General features: G+C 46.5%; 1 protein-coding gene across 1 annotated transcript in view; it reads left to right on the plus strand.

The window, feature by feature from the left end:
* Positions 1 to 983: 983 nt before the first annotated feature.
* Positions 984 to 19,811, plus strand: part of PRIMA1 (proline rich membrane anchor 1) — a 58,023-nt gene continuing 39,195 nt past the window's right edge. The window contains 1 exon segment of the mRNA XM_089664485.1: positions 984 to 1,173. Within this exon segment, the coding sequence (XP_089520611.1) occupies positions 984 to 1,173 (190 nt within the window).

Here is a 19,811-nt window from a genome sequence, read left to right on the forward strand (position 1 = left end):
AGAAAAGAGAAAACCTCCATATATAAAACCCAACACCCACAGTTGATCCAGAGGAAGGCAACAAAAACCCTTTTAAAATGTTCTCCATATTTTTCGAAAATTGTGATTGTAGTCAATGTGAGGTTCTTTCATATGACGGATTTTCCTGCTTCTACAGTGACACGGCCTATGATTGCAGGCTGAACATGGCTGAGAACATACATGGATTGAATGTTCTTGGGGCTACCAAGTCTTTATTTAATGTTGCAATTTTTTCAAAACTTTAAAAACTTGTAATTTATAAGATTTTGAAGATGCACCTGATTGGTTCCTAGTGTTTTAAGAAAAGGTCTGATCCTACCCTTCTTCCTTCAAAGCTTTGTTCCACCTTGTGTGGATATGGAATGAAAGAACGCCATATGGTTACATAGCTGCTCCAGAAAAAAAAAGACACGTCCATTGGAGATGAGCTTGGGTTCCATTCCAACATGGACGATAGCTGCTATTGCTGGGCCAATGAGGAGAGTCCCCACCCTGCAGAGACACTTATGCAGTCGAGTGTGACATCATTGACCCAATATGGCCACTTGTCTATATTTGGTCAGTGATGTCATGAGCACCCCGTGATGTCATGTGAAGTGATGTCATGAGCGCTCCTTCTTGTGCATCAGCTGAGGGGTGGAGAAACTTGCACTGGCGACAATGAACACTAACTTCCAGGTTTAGGCTGAACCCAAGCTCATCATTAAAGTCCATTGAGTTCAACCAAAAGAAAAAATAAATTGAATACAATAAAATACTGCATCCTCAGATCCACAACCTGGTTGCTGGAGGGGAAGTCAACCCTGGGTAAAGCTAGTTCCTGAGGAAGTCTGTCGGCACAGCTCTTACTGTAAAGAACCCTTTCTGTATGCAGAGGTTAAACATTTCCTCCTTCGGGCACAAAGGATGGCCCATATGACATTTACAGTGACTGCAAAGTGAACAAATTCATGGACTAACTGATGTATTTATAAATGGATGTAACCATTTCCTTTCCCTTGCAGATTGCTCAGACTGAACCCCAGAGAACATGTTCCAGGTCCACCGTGGAAAATCTGCCCAGTGGATGCCAGCAGGTGTGCCAGTGTAGACCTCCGCCATTATTGCCTCCTCCACCCCCTCCTCCGCCACCTCCAAGACTCCCAGCGCCTAGTGAGTACCCTGCTTTTGTATCTGCACATATTGGCACTCACAGGCCAGCATGATGGGCAGCTGGTTCTGGTGTATTCTGACCTGCTGCGGGTTCGTAGACCCAGAGTCTGTACTGTGTTCTTGTATCAGTCTTCTGTGGTTCTAATAGGTTTGAGGCTAGCTTGACAATGTATCAGGTTAATTATTATTTCATGTACTTCTATAGCATTATATTGGGCATTGTAGAGTACAAGGAACCATTGACTTTAGCCCCGCCCCTGAGGAGCTTACAGTCTAATATGTGCCTATTGGCTGGTAACTCAGAGTGCATAGAAATCGGTGGCTCAGATTATCAGCCAGGCAAATAAAATTTTCAGTGGAGGACCACCTATTTCTCTTGCCAGATTTACCCAAACCTGAAGGTCAGTTTTGGGCATTTAGGAGAAAAATCGAGGAGAAGATCCCATACACAGAAAACGTACAAACTTTCCTCCTGCTGGCAGAAGAAACCGGCGCTGCAAGCCAGGAGTACTATACACTAAGTAGAAGAAAAGCTCGATGGTCCCAAGACCTCTACTTGATGCTGATATCTGGGGGCTTAGGTGCATCAAATGGAGCTCGTCTGTACTCCACAGCAAAAAAATGCCCATACACCTCTGATCTCAGCATTCATTCAACTTTATTGCTCCAGAGGCTGTGCACACAGAAGCTCCTCCTGACACGTTTCACCCAAAGCCTGCCTCAGGGTGAAACGCATCAGGACTAGTAAGTTCCCAAGCTTCCCAGACTTCTATGTCCATGTTTTCTGGAACAATAAAGTTTTATTGATCGCTGTGATCATCAATGTGTGGCCAGGGGTGGACTGACAACTCATAGGGTCCCCGGGCAATGGGGGATCATGGGGCCCCTGTGTGCTTGCCCACACTCAAAGCACACCCAAAAAAGCCTATAAAAGGTACCAGGGGCATTTCATGGGGCCCCCTACTGACCCCGGGCCCTCGGGCAGTGCCCAAATGCTCGAATGGTCAGTCCGCCCCTGTGTGTGGCCCTTGCTTTGCTGTGGAAGAACTATTCACTAAGTACTTAGATTTGTCTTTTGGATAAAGCAGAGATGGGATAGAAACTGTTGTGGCTTTGTCTTCATTCATTGACGTCGCTGGGGTTGGTGTCAACTGGTGTGGTAAAACATGGTGTCACATACCCCCCCCCCCCCACACAATTTTTTAATTGCCCCTTTAAAATTTCCCCACAACAACCCGCTCCCCCATTATAATTACCTCATCCTCCTCTGTTACATATAATCTCCATGCGATACCCCCCCAATTATAATTACCCCTCACCTATTATAAATACCCTGGACCACCCCCCCTTCAATTATATTTACCCATGCCCCACAATTATAATTGCCCTGCAGCCCCCCCTTCAATTATAATTACCTTTCCCTACACAATAATAATTACCCTGCAGCCTTCAATTTTATTTTCCCTGCTCCCACAATCTCACATTGCGTACAATTCCCCAGCACTCCCCCCCCCCCGCCCCGCCAGGAGGGTCTCTCACTTCTCCCCTGGCCACCATCACTCCATCCAGCTCTGGCTAGTAAACAACCGCCCATTACCAGGACAACTGGGGAGCGCGCAACGCGTGATGACGTCACTACATGCAGGAAAGAGCCAGGCTTGTCTGGGGGGGGGAGGCAGGGTGGACAGAGATACATACGGGGGCACATATATACATACAAAGGGCCTCTCACACATATATAAACCTACTTGATGGTGTCACCCCTCTGGCAGGTGTCACCCGGGAGTGGTCCGCACCCCCCCCGTGATGCCACTGTCTTCATTTAGGGGACTTTCTTCCCTTCCTGTCCCAGTGACCACACAGGAAGTGAGGAAAAAAATCTATAATGTGAACACAGCCAACAAATAAACATGCAAAGGGAGCCCTTTTTTGTTCCTGGTGTCCCCATTGGAGAAATTATCATCACTTCCAGTCCCAGTGAGCACACAGGAAGTGAGTATAAATCTTCCTAGGAAGTGGCTGCAAACAAGTCGCAGGAGATCAGCAACATTGTGACAAAGCATAAACACCGAGCATTATCAAACTAAATTCTGTTCATTAAATATAGTTTGACCCCCCCAGACCTCCATACTATATACATTAAGAATTGGGTTTATTAGTTTCTTAGATTTCCAGGACCCCAGAATCCGAGATCCCAGATAGCTGACACATTGGTTCCGACTGGACCCAGGAAATGTTCCCGGCGGTGAGCTGTGGGGTTATCAGTTTGCAGGAGAGAATTTTCCGGCAAAGAGCCCAATATCTGTGAAAGCTTTCAGATGTGGTTTGGATTACCGCTAACAAAGGGCTCTCCTCCTTCCCCGGTGAGCGCGCCGCCAGCGCAGGTCAGGAGCCATTTATTAAATCTCCAGAAAAGGGTGCAGCTTGTGAAAAGCAGACGTTGGCCCCGAGATCACCCGATAAGTCCTGAGAAGCCGCTAATTTGTAGCAAAGAACTGGAGAGCAGCATAACAGAATGTTCCCGGAGGAAAGACGGAGCAGAAAACCTCAGAAAAGGTTCCCTGACCTGACTAAGCTCAGAACATTCAAAACATTGTAACTCCTTCTGCCAAGAACATGAGCTGTTTAAAGTCAATCTACAGCCCAAACTTTTTTGGAGGGAGGGATTGGAAGCCTTGGCAGGTCCAACTTGGGTGATTTCACTTCACTTTCTGCCCTGGAGAGACAACAGAAAGTTAGGGGAAATTCCCTCCTAGACAGTTGTCGCCGTAACAGGTATTGCCATTGGAAGATTCCCCCCTCGTCTCCTTTTCCATGGCCAGACGTGGAATAAGAGATGTTCCATCACAACAAGGGTGGAGCTTGATCTTGCGATTGCTCGGACCCATGTTTGGCTTGGAACTTGGAAGCCAGCTATTATTCTCAATCCAATGAGCTGCGGGTAGGGGATTCCTTGCCCCACAGCTGATGTTACAAAGCTCATGACATCCTTGACCTAATATGGGCACATGGCCATGACCCAATGATCATTGACTTAATATGGGCACATGAACATGACCCGATGATCATTGACTTAACATGTGAACATGACCATGACCCAATGATCATTGGCTTAACATGAGAACATGACCATGACCCAATGATCATTGACTTAATATGGGCACATGACCATGACCCGATGATCATTGACTTAATATGGGCACATGGCCATGACCCAATGATCATTGACTTAATATGGGCACATGACCATGACCCGATGATCATTGACTTAATATGGGCACATGACCATGACCCGATGATCATTGACTTAACATGTGAACATGACCATGACCCGATGATCAGTGACTTAATATGAGAACATAACCATGACCCAATGATCATTGGCTTAACATGAGAACATGACCATGACCCGATGATCATTGGCTTAACATGAGAACATGACCATGACCCAATGATCAGTGACTTAATATGAGAAAATGACCATGACCCAATGAACAGTGACTTAATATGAGAACATAACCATGACCCGATGATCAGTGACTTAATATGAGAACATAACCATGACCCGATGATCATTGACTTAATATGGGCACATGGCCATGACCCAATGATCATTGACTTAATATGGGCACATGACCATGACCCGATGATCATTGACTTAATATGGGCACATGGCCATGACCCAATGATCATTGACTTAATATGGGCACATGACCATGACCCGATGATCATTGGCTTAACATGAGAACATGACCATGACCCGATGATCAGTGACTTAATATGAGAACATAACCATGACCCAATGATCATTGGCTTAACATGAGAACATGACCATGACCCGATGATCATTGGCTTAACATGAGAACATGACCATGACCCAATGATCAGTGACTTAATATGAGAAAATGACCATGACCCAATGATCATTGGCTTAACATGAGAACATGACCATGACCCGATGATCATTGGCTTATTCATTGGCTTATGATCATTGACCATATTAAGCCAATGATCATTGACTTAATATGGGCACATGACCATGACCCGATGATCATTGGCTTAACATGAGAACATGACCATGACCCGGCTTAACATGAGAACATGACCATGACCCGATGATCATTGGCTTAACATGAGAACATGACCATGACCCGATGATCAGTGACTTAATATGAGAACATAACCATGACCCAATGATCATTGGCTTAACATGAGAACATGACCATGACCCGATGATCATTGGCTTAACATGAGAACATGACCATGACCCAATGATCAGTGACTTAATATGAGAAAATGACCATGACCCAATGATCATTGGCTTAACATGAGAACATGACCATGACCCGATGATCAGTGACTTAATATGAGAACATAACCATGACCCGATGATCAGTGACTTAATATGAGAACATAACCATGACCCGATTATCAGTGACTTAATATGGGCACATGGCTATGACCCAATGATCATTGCCTAATATGGACACGTGACCATGACCCAATGATCAGTGACCTAATATGAGAACATGACCGTGACCCAATGATCAGTGACCTAATATGAGAACATGACCATGGCCCAATGAACAGTGACCTAATATGGACACATGGCCATGACACAATGATCACTGACCTAATATTATTATTATTATTATACAGGATTTATGGTGCCAGCAGTTTGCTCAGCACTTTACAATATAACGGGAGACAATACATCAACAATACAGTTCAATACAAGAGGGATAGGAGGGCCCTGATCCTGGGAGCTTACAATGGGTACATGGTCATGACCCAGTAATGTTTAACCTAATATGGGCACATGGTCATGACCCAATGACCGGTGACATAATATGAGAACATGACCACGACCCAATGATTATTGACCAAATATGAGTACATGGCTATGACCCAATGGTCAGTGACCTAATATGAGAACATGGCCATGTTCCAATGATCAGTGACTTAAAATGGGCACATGGCTATGACCAAATGATTATTGACCTAATATGGGCACCTGGCCATGACCCAATGATCAGTGACCTAATATAAGCACATGACCATGAACCAATGATCATTGCCTAATATGGACACGTGAAAATGATCCAATGATCAGTGACCTTATATGAGAACATGACCATGACCCAATGAACAGTGACCTAATATGGGCACATGGCCATGACACAATGATTATTGCCTAATATGGACACGTGACCATGATCCAATGATCAGTGACCTTATATGAGAACATGACCATGACCCAATGAACAGTGACCTAATATGGACACATGGCCATGACACAATGATTATTGCCTAATATGGGCACCTGGCTAAGATCCAATAATCATGGCCCTAATATGAGCACATGACCATGATCCAATAATCATTGACTTACTATGAGCGCATGGCCATGACCCAATAATCATTGACCTAATATGGGCACACAATATGGCCACACAGTCAAACATCAATAAAAACCTGGGGGAATGGATAGGTAGCGCTTGAACCATGGTTTGTCCTATTGGTATTACTGTTTTATGGAGAGGGGTAGGATGCCCTTGCATGTTCTTTTTTTTTTTTTTTCTATCCAATTGGGGTGATTTCCCTTTACCTCCTGTTCTAGAGACACAATGGAAAGTAAGGAGAAATCCCCTTCTAGACAGTTGTCACTAGATCAAGTACCCCATTGGAAGATTTCCATTTGCCTCCTTTTCTGGCGACCACTGTAGAATTTTGGATATCCCATCACTAGGGATCAGCTGTGTTTATTCAGACCCATGTTTCCATCCAAACCCAGAGGACAGCTGTCATTCTTTGTCCAATAATGAGCTGTGGGTGGGGGGACTTCACAGAGGGACAGAGAGGCTCATGACATCATTGACCTAATATGGTCATTTAGTCAGAGTGCAATAATAAACTGGGGGAAAGGATAGGTAATGCTGGAACCCTGGTATGTTTTACTAGTATTACTGTTTTTTTGGGGGGGAGGGTTGGAATCCCTGCCCCATTTTTGTTTGGCATGGGACAAACATTTTCTTTTTCAGAGTGTCTGGATTCTGGGCTGTGGTTAATATATATATATTAATTTTTATCAATTTACAAAATGCAAAGAGAGTGCACAGAGAAAAAATCTAAATCAAATCAATATTTAGTGTGACCACCCTTTGGCTTCAAATCATCATCAATTGAATTCAAGCTCTTTAGAAGAAGCACGGGCAACACTGAGGAGCGTAAACACAGTGGTAGGGTAATGTTGAGGAGCATAGACGCGGTGGTCTGGTAACGTTGAGGAGCGTAGACACAGTGGTCGGGTAATGTTGAGGAGCATAGACGCGGTGGTCTGGTAACGTTGAGGAGCGTAGACACAGTGGTCGGGTAACATTGAGGAGCATAGACACAGTGGTCGGGCAACACTGAGGAGCGTAAACACAGTGGTAGGGTAACGTTGAGGAGCATAGACGCGGTGGTCTGGTAACGTTGAGGAGCGTAGACACAGTGGTCGGGTAACATTGAGGAGCATAGACGCAGTGGTCGGGTAACACTGAGGAGCGTAGACGCGGTGGTCTGGTAACGTTGAGGAGCTTAGACGCGGTGGTCGGGTAACACTGAGGAGCGTAGACGCAGTGGTCGGGTAACATTGAGGAGTGTAGACGCAGTGGTCGGGTAACATTGAGGAGTGTAGACGCAGTGGTCGGGTAACATTGAGGAGCGTAGACACAGTGGTCAGGAAACGTTGAGGAGCGTAGACGCGGTGGTCTGGTAACATTGAGGCGCATAGACACAGTGGTCGGGTAATGTTGAGGAGCATAGACGCGGTGGTCTGGTAACGTTGAGGAGCTTAGACGCGGTGGTCGGGTAACACTGAGGAGCGTAGACGCAGTGGTCGGGTAACACTGAGGAGCGTAGACGCAGTGGTCGGGTAACATTGAGGAGTGTAGACGCAGTGGTCGGGTAACATTGAGGAGCGTAGACACAGTGGTCAGGTAACGTTGAGGAGCGTAGACGCAGTGGTCGGGTAACATTGAGGAGCGTAGACACAGTGGTCAGGTAACGTTGAGGAGCGTAGACGCAGTGGTTGGATAACGTTGAGCATAGACGCAGTGGTCGGTCAAAGAAAACTTAATGCAGCAGATGAAAGCCACATCATGCTTACTTTCCTTCCACATTGAAAGACGTCCAGCAGTGCCATCAGCACAGAATTGGCAGAAACCAGTGGGACCCGGGTACACCCATCTACTGTCCAGAGAAGTCTGGCCAGAAGAGGTCTCCATGGAAGAATTGTGGCCAAGAAGACAGACCTCCGACATGGAAACAAGGCTATGGGACCCAACTATGCAGGAAAACATAGAACTGGGGTGCAGAAAATGGCAGCAGGTACTCTGGACTGATGAGTCACAATGTGAAATATTTGGCTGTAGCAGGAGGCAGTTTGTTGGCGAAGGGCTGAAGAGTGGTACAATAATGAGTGTCTGCATTCAACTGTGAAGCATGGTGGAGGTTCCTTGCAAGTTTGGGGCTGCATTTCTGCAAATGGAGTAGGAGATTTGGTCAAAATCAATGGTGTCCTCAATGCTGAGAAATACAGGCAGATACTTCTCCATCTTGCCATCAGGGAGGCGTGTGATTGGCCCCAAATGTATTCTGCAGCAGGACAACCACCCCAAACATACAGCCAATGTCATTAAGAACTATCTTCAATGTAAAGAAGAACAAGGAGCCCTGGAAACGATGGTTTGGCCCCCACAGAGCCCTGATCTCACCATTGTAGAGTCTATCTGGGATGACATGAAGAGACAGAAGGATTGGAGGCGACCGACATCCACAGAAGATCTGGGCTTCATCCTCCAGGATGTCCATAGAACAACCTACCTGCTGAGTTCCTTCACTGTGTGCAAGTCTACCTAGAAGAAGGCAAAGGGTGGTCACCCCAAATATTGATTGGATTTTGATTTTTCTTCTCTTCATTTACCTTCCACTTTGTCAATTGATAAATATAAACTATTAACGCTTCAATTTCTGAAAGCATTCTTCATTTACAGCAATTTTTCACACCTGCCTATAACTTTTGCACAAGTCAGTACATAGAACAAATACAGATTTCAAGAATTTTTTTATATATTTACTGACCAATTTTATGGCTGTAAAATATATCAAAATAAATAATTTCCCATGATTCATTGGGGTCTTCCCTGATCTCATCCTCCTGTGGATTGTGCTACAAACAATCCAGAATAGTGCGATTCTATTTTTACCGCCACGCCAACCAGCCTAGGCGGTCCTGTCCCTCAGACGGGTCATCGGAGAGAACAGGTCTGGTTGTTATTCTGGGAGATGTACGATCTCCTCGTTAAAGAGTTTATTTAATAAAGTGGAAATAGTTTTTAAGCCGGGCTATAAATAGCGTGCGCTTAACGATTCAGCGTTTGTCCCATTTCCTCAATAAAATCCGTCGTCCCGCGTTATGGATGCTGAGCCGTGACAAAAGTCAACCTGATTATGCCAGAGCTGTAATTATTTCTCTGCGCCGGCCTGCGCAGTTCCGAAGCTCATTAAACGTTGCCAGGCCCCGCTCATTATTAAATTGTGCCGCGTTTAATCTTCGTAATAATTGGTAATTGTGCGAAAGGAGAGAGAGCGCTGATTATCGAGCCGCTCGGATCCGTGTTGTTTTTATATGACATGATCGGGAACAGTCATCTGCTGATACTTATTATATCACTAAAGAAAAGAGAGATGATGCAGTCCTCTGCTATTAAAGGGAACCTGTCTACAATTCATAAATACAAAAAATAGGAAACTAACTTCAAGCGGGACTGCTACACCTGCCTCAACCCCTGCCTGGACCTGACTACTCTTGATTGACCCCTGCCTTGACCCCTGCCTAGACTTGACTACTCTTTGTTTGCCGCCTGGCTCAACACCGCCCTGGACCTGACTATTCTCTAGCTTTCCATCTGTCTCAATCCCACTTTGGACCTGACTACCCGCTTGATTGCCGCCTGCCTTGACCCCTGCCTAGTCTTGACTATTTATTTGTTTGCCGCCTGGCTCAACACCGCTGTGGACCTGACTATTCTCTAGCTTTCCATCTGTCTCAACCCCACTTTCGACCTGACTACTCGCTTGATTGCTGCCCGCCTTGACCCCTGCCTGGACCTGACTACTATTCTGTTTGCTGCCTGCCTCAGTCCCTGCGAAGACCTGACTACTTATTTAATTGCTGTCTGTCTCAACCCCTACTTGGACCTGACTACTTCCTTGATTGCTGCATTCCATGAACCCTGCCTGGAGTTGACTACTTCCTTGATTGCTGCATTCCATGACCCCTGCCTGGACCTGACTACTTCCTTGATTGCTGCATTCCAAGACCCCTGCCTGGACCTGACTACTCTGTTTTTGTCGCCTAGCGTGAACCCTGTCTGGACCTTACTACTCTCTTGTTTGATGCTTGTCTTGACCTCCATCTGTACCTGACTACTGTCATGATTGCCATCTGGCTTGACCCCTGCCTGGACCTCACTACTCTTTTAATTGCCACCTGCCTCAACTCATGCCTGGACCCAACTAATTATTTAATTGCTGCCTGCTTCAATCCCTGCCTGGACCTGACTACTTTTTCTTTGTCACCTACCGCGACCCCTGTCTGGACCTTTCTACTCCCTTGTTTGATGCTTGTCTCAACCTCCATTTCTGAACCTGATTACTATCTTGATTGCTGCCTGCCTTGACCCCTTCCTGGACTTGACTACTCTTTGTTTGACGCTTGCCTCAACCCATGCCTGGACCCAGCTACTTATTTAATTGCTGCCTTCCTCAACCCTTGCTTGAACCTGACTACTTCCTTGATTGCTACCTGCCATAACCCCTGCCTGGACCTGACTACTCTTTCTTTGTCACCTAGTGCGACCCCTGTGTGGACCTTTCTACTCTCTTGTTCGATGCTTGTCTCGACCTGTGTCTGGACCTGACTACTCTTTGTTTGATGCTTAGCTCTACTCTCTTGCTTGATGCTTGTCTCAGCCCTCCGTCTGGACCTGACTACTCTCATGATTGTCATCTGGCTTGACCCCTGCCTGGACCTCACTACTCTTTTAATTGCCCCCTGACTGAACCCATGCCTGGACATTACTACTCTCTTGTTTACCGCCTGCCTCAACCCCTTTCTGAACCTGATTACTATCTTGATTGCTGCCTGCCTTGACCCCTTCCTGGACTTGACTACTCTTTGTTTGACGCTTGCCTCAACCCATGCCTGGACCCAGCTACTTATTTAATTGCTGCCTTCCTCAACCCTTGCTTGAACCTGACTACTTCCTTGATTGCTACCTGCCATAACCCCTGCCTGGACCTGACTACTCTTTCTTTGTCACCTAGTGCGACCCCTGTGTGGACCTTTCTACTCTCTTGTTCGATGCTTGTCTCGACCTGTGTCTGGACCTGACTACTCTTTGTTTGATGCTTAGCTCTACTCTCTTGCTTGATGCTTGTCTCAGCCCTCCGTCTGGACCTGACTACTCTCATGATTGTCATCTGGCTTGACCCCTGCCTGGACCTCACTACTCTTTTAATTGCCCCCTGACTGAACCCATGCCTGGACATTACTACTCTCTTGTTTGCCGCCTCCCTCAACCCCTTTCTGAACCTGATTACTCTCTTGATTGCTGCCTGCCTTGACCCCTGCCTGGACCTGACTACTCTTTGTTTGCCACCTGCCTCAACTCATGCCTGGACCCAACTACTTATTTAATTGCTGCCTTCCTCAACCCCTGCTTGAACCTGATTACTTCCTTGATTGCTGCCTGCCATGACCCCTGCCTGGACCTGACTACTTCCTTGATTGCTGCATTCCATGACCCCTGCCTGGACCTGACTACTTCCTTGATTGCTGCATTCCAAGACCCCTGCCTGGACCTGGCTACTCTGTTTTTGTCGCCTAGCGTGAACCCTGTCTGGACCTTACTACTCTCTTGTTTGATGCTTGTCTCGACCTCCATCTGTACCTGACTACTGTCATGATTGCCATCTGGCTTGATCCCTGCCTGGACCTCACTACTCTTTTAACTGCCACCTGCCTCAACTCATGCCTGGACCCAACTAATTATTTAATTGCTGCCTGCTTCAATCCCTGCCTGGACCTGACTACTTTTTCTTTGTCACCTACCACGACCCCTGTCTGGACCATTCTACTCCCTTGTGTGATGCTTGTCTCAACCTCCATCTGGACCTAACTACTGTCATGATTGCCATCTGGCTTGACCCCTGCCTGGACCTCACTACTCTTTTAATTGCCCCCTGACTCAACCCATGCCTGGACATTACTACTCTCTTGTTTACCGCCTGCCTCAACCACTTTCTGAACCTGATTACTATCTTGATTGCTGCCTGCCTTGACCCCTTCCTGGACTTGACTACTCTTTGTTTGCCGCCTGCCTCAACCCCTTTCTGAACCTGATTACTCTCTTGATTGCTTTCCGCCTTGACCCCTGTCTGGACCTGACTACTCTTTGTTTGCCACCTGCCTCGACTCATGCCTGGACCCAACTACTTATTTAATTGCTGCCTTCCTCAATCCCTGCCTGGACCTGACTACTTTTTCTTTGTCACCTACTGCAACCCCTATCTGGACCTTTCTACTCCCTTGTTTGATGCTTGTCTCGTCCTCTGTCTGGACCTGACTACTCTCATGATTGCCACCTGGCTTGACCCCTGCCTGGACCTCACTACTCTTTTAATTGCCCCCTGACTCAACCCATGCCAGGACATTACTACTCTCTTGTTTGCTGCCTGTCTCAACCCCTTTCTGGACCTGATTACTCTCTTGATTGCTGCCTGCCTTGAGCCCTGCCTGGACTTGACTACTCTTTGTTTGCCACCTGCCTCAACCCATGCCTGAACCCAACTACTTATTTAATTGCTGCCTTCCTCAACCCCTGCTTGAACCTGATTACTTCCTTGATTGCTACCTGCCATAACCCCTGCCTGGACCTGACTACTCTTTCTTTGTCAACTAGCGTGACCCCTGTGTGGATCTTTCTACTCTCTTGTTTGATGCTTGTCTCGACCTGTGTCTGGACCTGACTACTTTTGTTTGTCGCTTAGCCCTACTCTCTTGGTTGATGCTTGTCTCAGCCCTCCGTCTGGACCTGACTACTCTCATGATTGCCATCTGGCTTGACCCCTTCCTGGACCTCACTACTCTTTTAATTGCCCCCTGACTCAACCCATTCCTGGACATTATTACTCTCTTGTTTGCTGCCTGCCTCAACCTCTTGTTTGGACCTGACTACACTCTTGCTGAATGCCATTACCCTTTAATTACCTCCTGCCTTGATTCCTGCCTAGACTGACTACTCATTTGTTTGCTGCCTGCCTTGACCCTTGCCTGGACCTGAATACACTTTTAACAGCCACATGCCTCAACCCCTGCCTAGACCTTACTATTCTTTTGTTTGCTGCCTGGCTAGACCCCTGTCTGGACCTGGCTATTTTCTTGCTGATTCCGCAGTGTACTGGCTTCATACTTTAGCCTTCCTATCCTCGCTTACCCCTTGGTGGGGTGAACCTGAGGGCCGTGACCTGGTACCAATCCACAGCAAAGAGCTACAGGGGCCATTAGGGCTCCCGGCCCATCTATACCTTTTAGAAGCTCTGGTGAAGACCAGCTGCTACTTAGACTCAGTGTGACCCCTGGTGAGACCACATCACCCGCCATTGCCGTAACACAGAACCTTGCACTACATATAGTAGCTGTTAATAAATCTAAAGGAGATTGGACAATCAGATCACATGTGTGTCCAGGTTTAAGGCATTAAAAATGGCCACAAGACGACTGAACCTGACATACTCCCGGAGGTGCAGCACTTGAATGTGAACAGACAGAGCCGCCATGTACCATCTGCATTTATTAAGAGGCCAACGATCTACTGCCATCCATTCACTGGTATTTTTGTGAATAACTGACCCTATTAAAGACTTTCCTGCTGGTTCCAGTAGAGAATTTTCCATTCTTGCTTCTATTGGCTGACTGCCACACCACCAACCCACAACCGATGTCCAGGGATGAGGAAGTAAACTTTATAATCCCCTTTAACATTTGCAGTTGGATGAGAACACCCGAGGCGAATGTCCGGCGTATGAGGAAGAAGGTTTCTAGATTTGCCCCAGAATCTCTGAAACAGTTTACAATAGCAAAACTTTCTGTAAGGCAGCATGACACAGCCATAGATAATATAAAAGGAGATAACGAATAAATAGTAACAAGAGATTGTCTTTAAGATATGGATGTAATTAAGTCAGTGAAGACGCTATCTCCTGCCCGCAGGCTAAGTCTGTACTTCATTTCAAGGAAGATTGCTTCTTTTATCTGTTGTGTTCATAGGGCATAGAGGCCCAGGTATTGGATTGGGTGGATAAATCCGAAGCACAATAAACACCACAATAACCTTGTGGAAATTAAAGTGGACTTGTAGTGAAAAAAAAAAGCTCATGGCTGTTTTAAAGCGGAACTCCGGCCTCCCCTTCAGTCTTGCACAGTTGTACCAGATCCTCTCCTGGACTGAAACTGCTTACTCTGACTTTAATGCACACCATGAGCTTCTCGCAATGTGCATTAGAGGCTGCTATGAGTTAAGTAAAGCATCATCTAGCTCTTTCCTCCCCAACCTGACTGTGCCTGACTCCCCCCCCCCCCCTTAGATTCATTGGATTTCAGCTCTTTTAATCATGGAGGCTCAGTATCACATGCAAGCATCACCTAGAGTGGCCTGTATGCAAATGAAGCCCACCTAGAAATACCCAATCCTGCAGACTGACACCCACCCATCAAGGCATTTTAATATTTACATACAGTGATCATTGGGCCATGGCCATGTGCTCATATTATGTCAGTGATCATTGGGTCATGCCCATGTGCCCATATTAGGTCAATGACTATTGGGTCATGGCCATGTGTCCAGATTATGTCAGTGATCATTGGGCCATGGCCATGTGCCATATCAGGTCAATGATAATTGGGTCATGGCCATGTGTCCATATTATATCAATGACTATTGGGTCATGGCCATGTGTCCATATTATATCAATGACTATTGGGTCATGGCCATGTGTCCATATTATATCAATGACTATTGGGTCATGGCCATGTGTCCATATTAGGTCAGTGATTATCGGGTCATGACCATATTTTAGTCAGTGATCATTGGGCCATAGCCATGTGCCCATATTAGGTCACTAATAATTGGGTCATGGCCATGTGTCCATATTAGGTCAATGATTATTGGGTCATGGCCATGTGTCCAGATTATGTCAGTGATCATTGGGCTATGGCAATGTGCCCATATTAGGTCAATGATAATTGGGTCATGGCCATGTGTCCATATTATATCAATGACTATTGGGTCATGGCCATGTGTCCATATTATATCAATGACTATTGGGTCATGGCCATGTGTCCATATTATGTCAATGACTATTGGGTCATGGCCATGTGTCCATATTAGGTCAATGACTATTGGGTCATGGCCATGTGTCCATATTATGTCAGTGATCATTGGGCCATGGCCATGTGCCCATATTGCGTCAATGACTATTGGGTCATGGCCATGTGTCCAGATTATGTCAGTGATCATTGGGCCATGGCCATGTGCCCATATTAGGTCAATGATAATTGGGTCATGGCCATGTGTCCATATTAGGTCAATGACTATCGGGTCATGGCCATGTGTCCATATTAGGTCAATGATTATTGGGTCATGGCCATGTGTCCATATTAGGTCAATGACTATAGGGTCATGGCCATATATCCATATTAGGTCAATGACTATCGGGTCATGGCCATGTGTCCATATTAGGTCAATGACTATCGGGTCATGGCCATGTGTCCATATTAGGTCAATGATTATTGGGTCATGGCCATGTGTCCATATTAGGTCAATGACTATTGGGTCATGGCCATATGTCCATATTAGGTCAATGATCATTGGGCCATAGCCATGTGCCCATATTAGGTCACTGATAATTGGGTCATGGCAATGAGTCCACATTAGGTCAATGACTATTGGGTCATGGCCATGTGTCCATATTAGGTCAATGATTATTGGGTCATGGCCATGTGTCCATATTAGGTCAATGACTATTGGGTCATGGCCATATGTCCATATTAGGTCAATGACTATCGGGTCATGGCCATGTGTCCATATTAGGTCAATGACTATCGGGTCATGGCCATGTGTCCATATTAGGTCAATGACTATCGGGTCATGGCCATGTGTCCATATTAGGTCAATGATTATTGGGTCATGGCCATATGTCCATATTAGGTCAATGATCATTGGGCCATAGCCATGTGCCCATATTAGGTCACTGATAATTGGGTCATGGCAATGAGTCCACATTAGGTCAATGACTATTGGGTCATGGCCATGTATCCATATTAGGTCAATGATTATTGGGTCATGGCCATGTGTCCATATTAGATCAATGATTATTGGGTCATGGCCATGTGTCCATATTAGGTCAATGATCATTGGATCATGGCCATGAGTCCACATTAGGTCATTGATCATTGGGTCATGGCCATCTGCTCATATTAGTTCAATGATCATTGGATCATGGTCACAAGCTCATATTAGGTCAATAATAATTGGGTCATGGCTATCTGCTCATATTATGTCCACTGGTGCTACAACCATCCCCAGCCCATTGAGTAAATCAGTTGCAGAATGGGGAATCTCTTGCCTCCAGTGTATTGGCCTAGCAATGATGGCTAACTTTGAGATGCAGACGAACTTGAGTTTGGACCTAACCCTAGTTCATCACTATTGACAAAGGTCATCAGAACAAAATAGGACAGGGTTAATTTCCCAGGGAGAGACAGACAGCAGTAAAAATTGCTATGGAACCCTCACTCACCTATCTAGTGAGGAACTGACACATGGAAGCAGGTGAGTGTTTTCACTGGCACATTTTAGTGATCTTGTGGCTGGTAAGTTCTCACCAGCAACAGGATCACAAGTGCAATAAGGAAATCAACAAGTTCTGCTCAAGTTTACTTAGGAGAGAAAGTAAGAGTAGATATTAGAAAGTAGGGTAATTAGCACACATTGAGATTTCTGGAAACGGCAGCGGTTTCCGTAGATCTGAACTCTTGATCAAAACCAAAATTCTTGGACAGTTGCCATGTAGTACCCTCCCACCCATAAATATTTTTCAAATTAAAAAAGAATTTTCACAAGCAACACATCATTAATTACAAGAGATATTAATTTCTGCTTTCTCAGAATACCTTATCTAGTGACGGACCTTGAGACATCTTCCGAGAATTCCTTACTGTAGAGCAGCCTTTTTCAACCAGGGTACCCTGTGGTTTCTTCAGGGGTGCCTTTGCAAAATGTCTAGAAATTGCCAAAAAATTTGTATACAAGCCAGCGGGTGGAACAAGCCTGCTTTTTAGTTACACAAAGCCAGAGGTTTTCATTAGAACCTTCTAGCCACCGACATTCTGAGAACCAATGACATCATACGTTGCTAAGGAGGATGTCGCTTGCCTGCGCATCATCTTTGTTCCACCCCTCTTCGTCAGTGCTGGGGTCACATTAGCTGATTGATAGAGAGAAACTGAGGGGGAAGAGAAACACTTGAATACTAGGCAGTACCGGTGTGCAAAAATGTATTTGCTTTGGAAGAATAAATCACTTCTAACGTTGGGTGTCCTACATGTGTGGATGTTGATGCGTTATATAGAACCTCGAGACTGCCCATAACTTTAGAGAGTGTCTGGAGACTGTCCATAATTTTAGAGGGTGTCTCAAGACTGTCCATAATTTTAGAGGGTGTCTCAAGACTGTCCATAATTTTAGAGGGTGTCTCAAGACTGTCCATAATTTGACTGTCCATAGTTTTAGAGGGTGCCTTGACATTGTCCATAATTTTATAGGGCAGTGATGGCGAACCTTTGTGAGCCCGAGTGCCCAAACTGCAACCCAAAACCAACTTATTTCTTTCAAAGTGCCAACACTGCAATGAAACCTGAATATCGAGCTTTTGGTTTAGAAAAAACAACTCGTACAGTAGTGCAAACTAATTAACAGTACAGGGATGACCAGAGACTGCGGACACAGTACAGGGATGACCAGAGACTGCGGACACAGTACAGGAGATGACCAGAGACTGCGGACACAGTACAGGGATGACCAGAGACTGCGGACACAGTACAGGAGATGACCGGAGACTGCGGACATAGTACAGGAGATGACAGGAGACTGCGGACACAGTACAGGAGATGACCAGAGACTGCGGACACAGTACAGGAGATGACCAGAGACTGCAGACACAGTACAGGAGATGACCAGAGACTGCGGACACAGTACAGGGATGACCAGAGACTGCGGACACAGTACAGGGATGACCAGAGACTGCGGACAGTACAGGAGATGACCAGAGACTGCGGACACAGTACAGGAGATAACCAGAGACTGCGGACACAGTACAAGAGATGACCAGAGACTGCGGACACAGTACAGGAGATGACCAGAGACTGCGGACACAGTACAGGAGATGACCAGAGACTGCGAACAGTACAGGAGATGACCAGAGACTGCGGACAGTACAGGGATGACCAGAGACTGCGGACAGTACAGGGATGACCAGAGACTGCGGACACAGTACAGGGATGACCAGAGACTGCAGACACAGTACAGGGATGACCAGAGACTGCAGACACAGTACAGGGATGACCACAGACTGCAGACACAGTACAGGGATGACCAGAGACTGCAGACACAGTACAGGGATGACCAGAGACTGCGGACAGTACAGGGATGACCAGAGACTGCGGACACAGTACAGGAGATGACCAGAGACTGCGGACACAGTACAGGAGATGACCAGAGACTGCGGACACAGTACAGGAGATGACCAGAGACTGCGGACACAGTACAGGAGATGACCAGAGACTGAGGACAGCACAGGGATGACCAGAGACTGCGGACACAGTACAGGGATGACCAGAGACTGCGGACACAGTACAGGAGATGACCAGAGACTGCGGACAGTACAGGGGATGACCAGAGACTGCGGACAGCACAGGGATGACCAGAGACTGCGGACAGTACAGAGATGACTGCTGACCTTTGGGGAGGGAGGGGGAGCGGGTACCTGAATTTGACAGGTACCCGCTCTTACTTCCGCAGAGTTTTTTTTTATCTTACCTGTTCCTCGATCCAGCCGCCCGCTGTCTTCCCGGCTTCTGTAGTGTGGGCGCTCGTCAGATGCCCAGTGCGCATGCGCGAGAAGCGCTGCGCTTTGTGATTGGTCCAGCGGCTTCTGGGATCTGTCATGTGTCCCAGGTACCGCCTTACCATTCACAAAGAGAACTGCTTCTTGTGCATGCGCACTTGGGACCCGGCTGTCACGCACACTACAGCCGGGAAGACAGCGCGCCGCTGGATTCTCCTGGCGTGCCCACAGATAAGTCTCGGCGTGCCGGCTGTGGCACGCGTGCCACGGGTTTGCCATCACTGTTATAGGGTGTCTCAAGACTGCCTATAATTTTAGAGGGTGCCTCAAGACTGTCAATAATTTTAGCAGGTGTCTCAAAACTGTCCATAATTTTAGAGGGTCCCTCAGGACTGTCCATAATTTAG

Source organism: Staurois parvus, unplaced genomic scaffold (genome assembly GCF_062004578.1).
Source record: "Staurois parvus isolate SC_StPar_1 unplaced genomic scaffold, SC_StPar_1.0 ptg001920l, whole genome shotgun sequence".
In the NCBI taxonomy this organism is placed as follows: Eukaryota; Metazoa; Chordata; class Amphibia; order Anura; family Ranidae; genus Staurois; species Staurois parvus.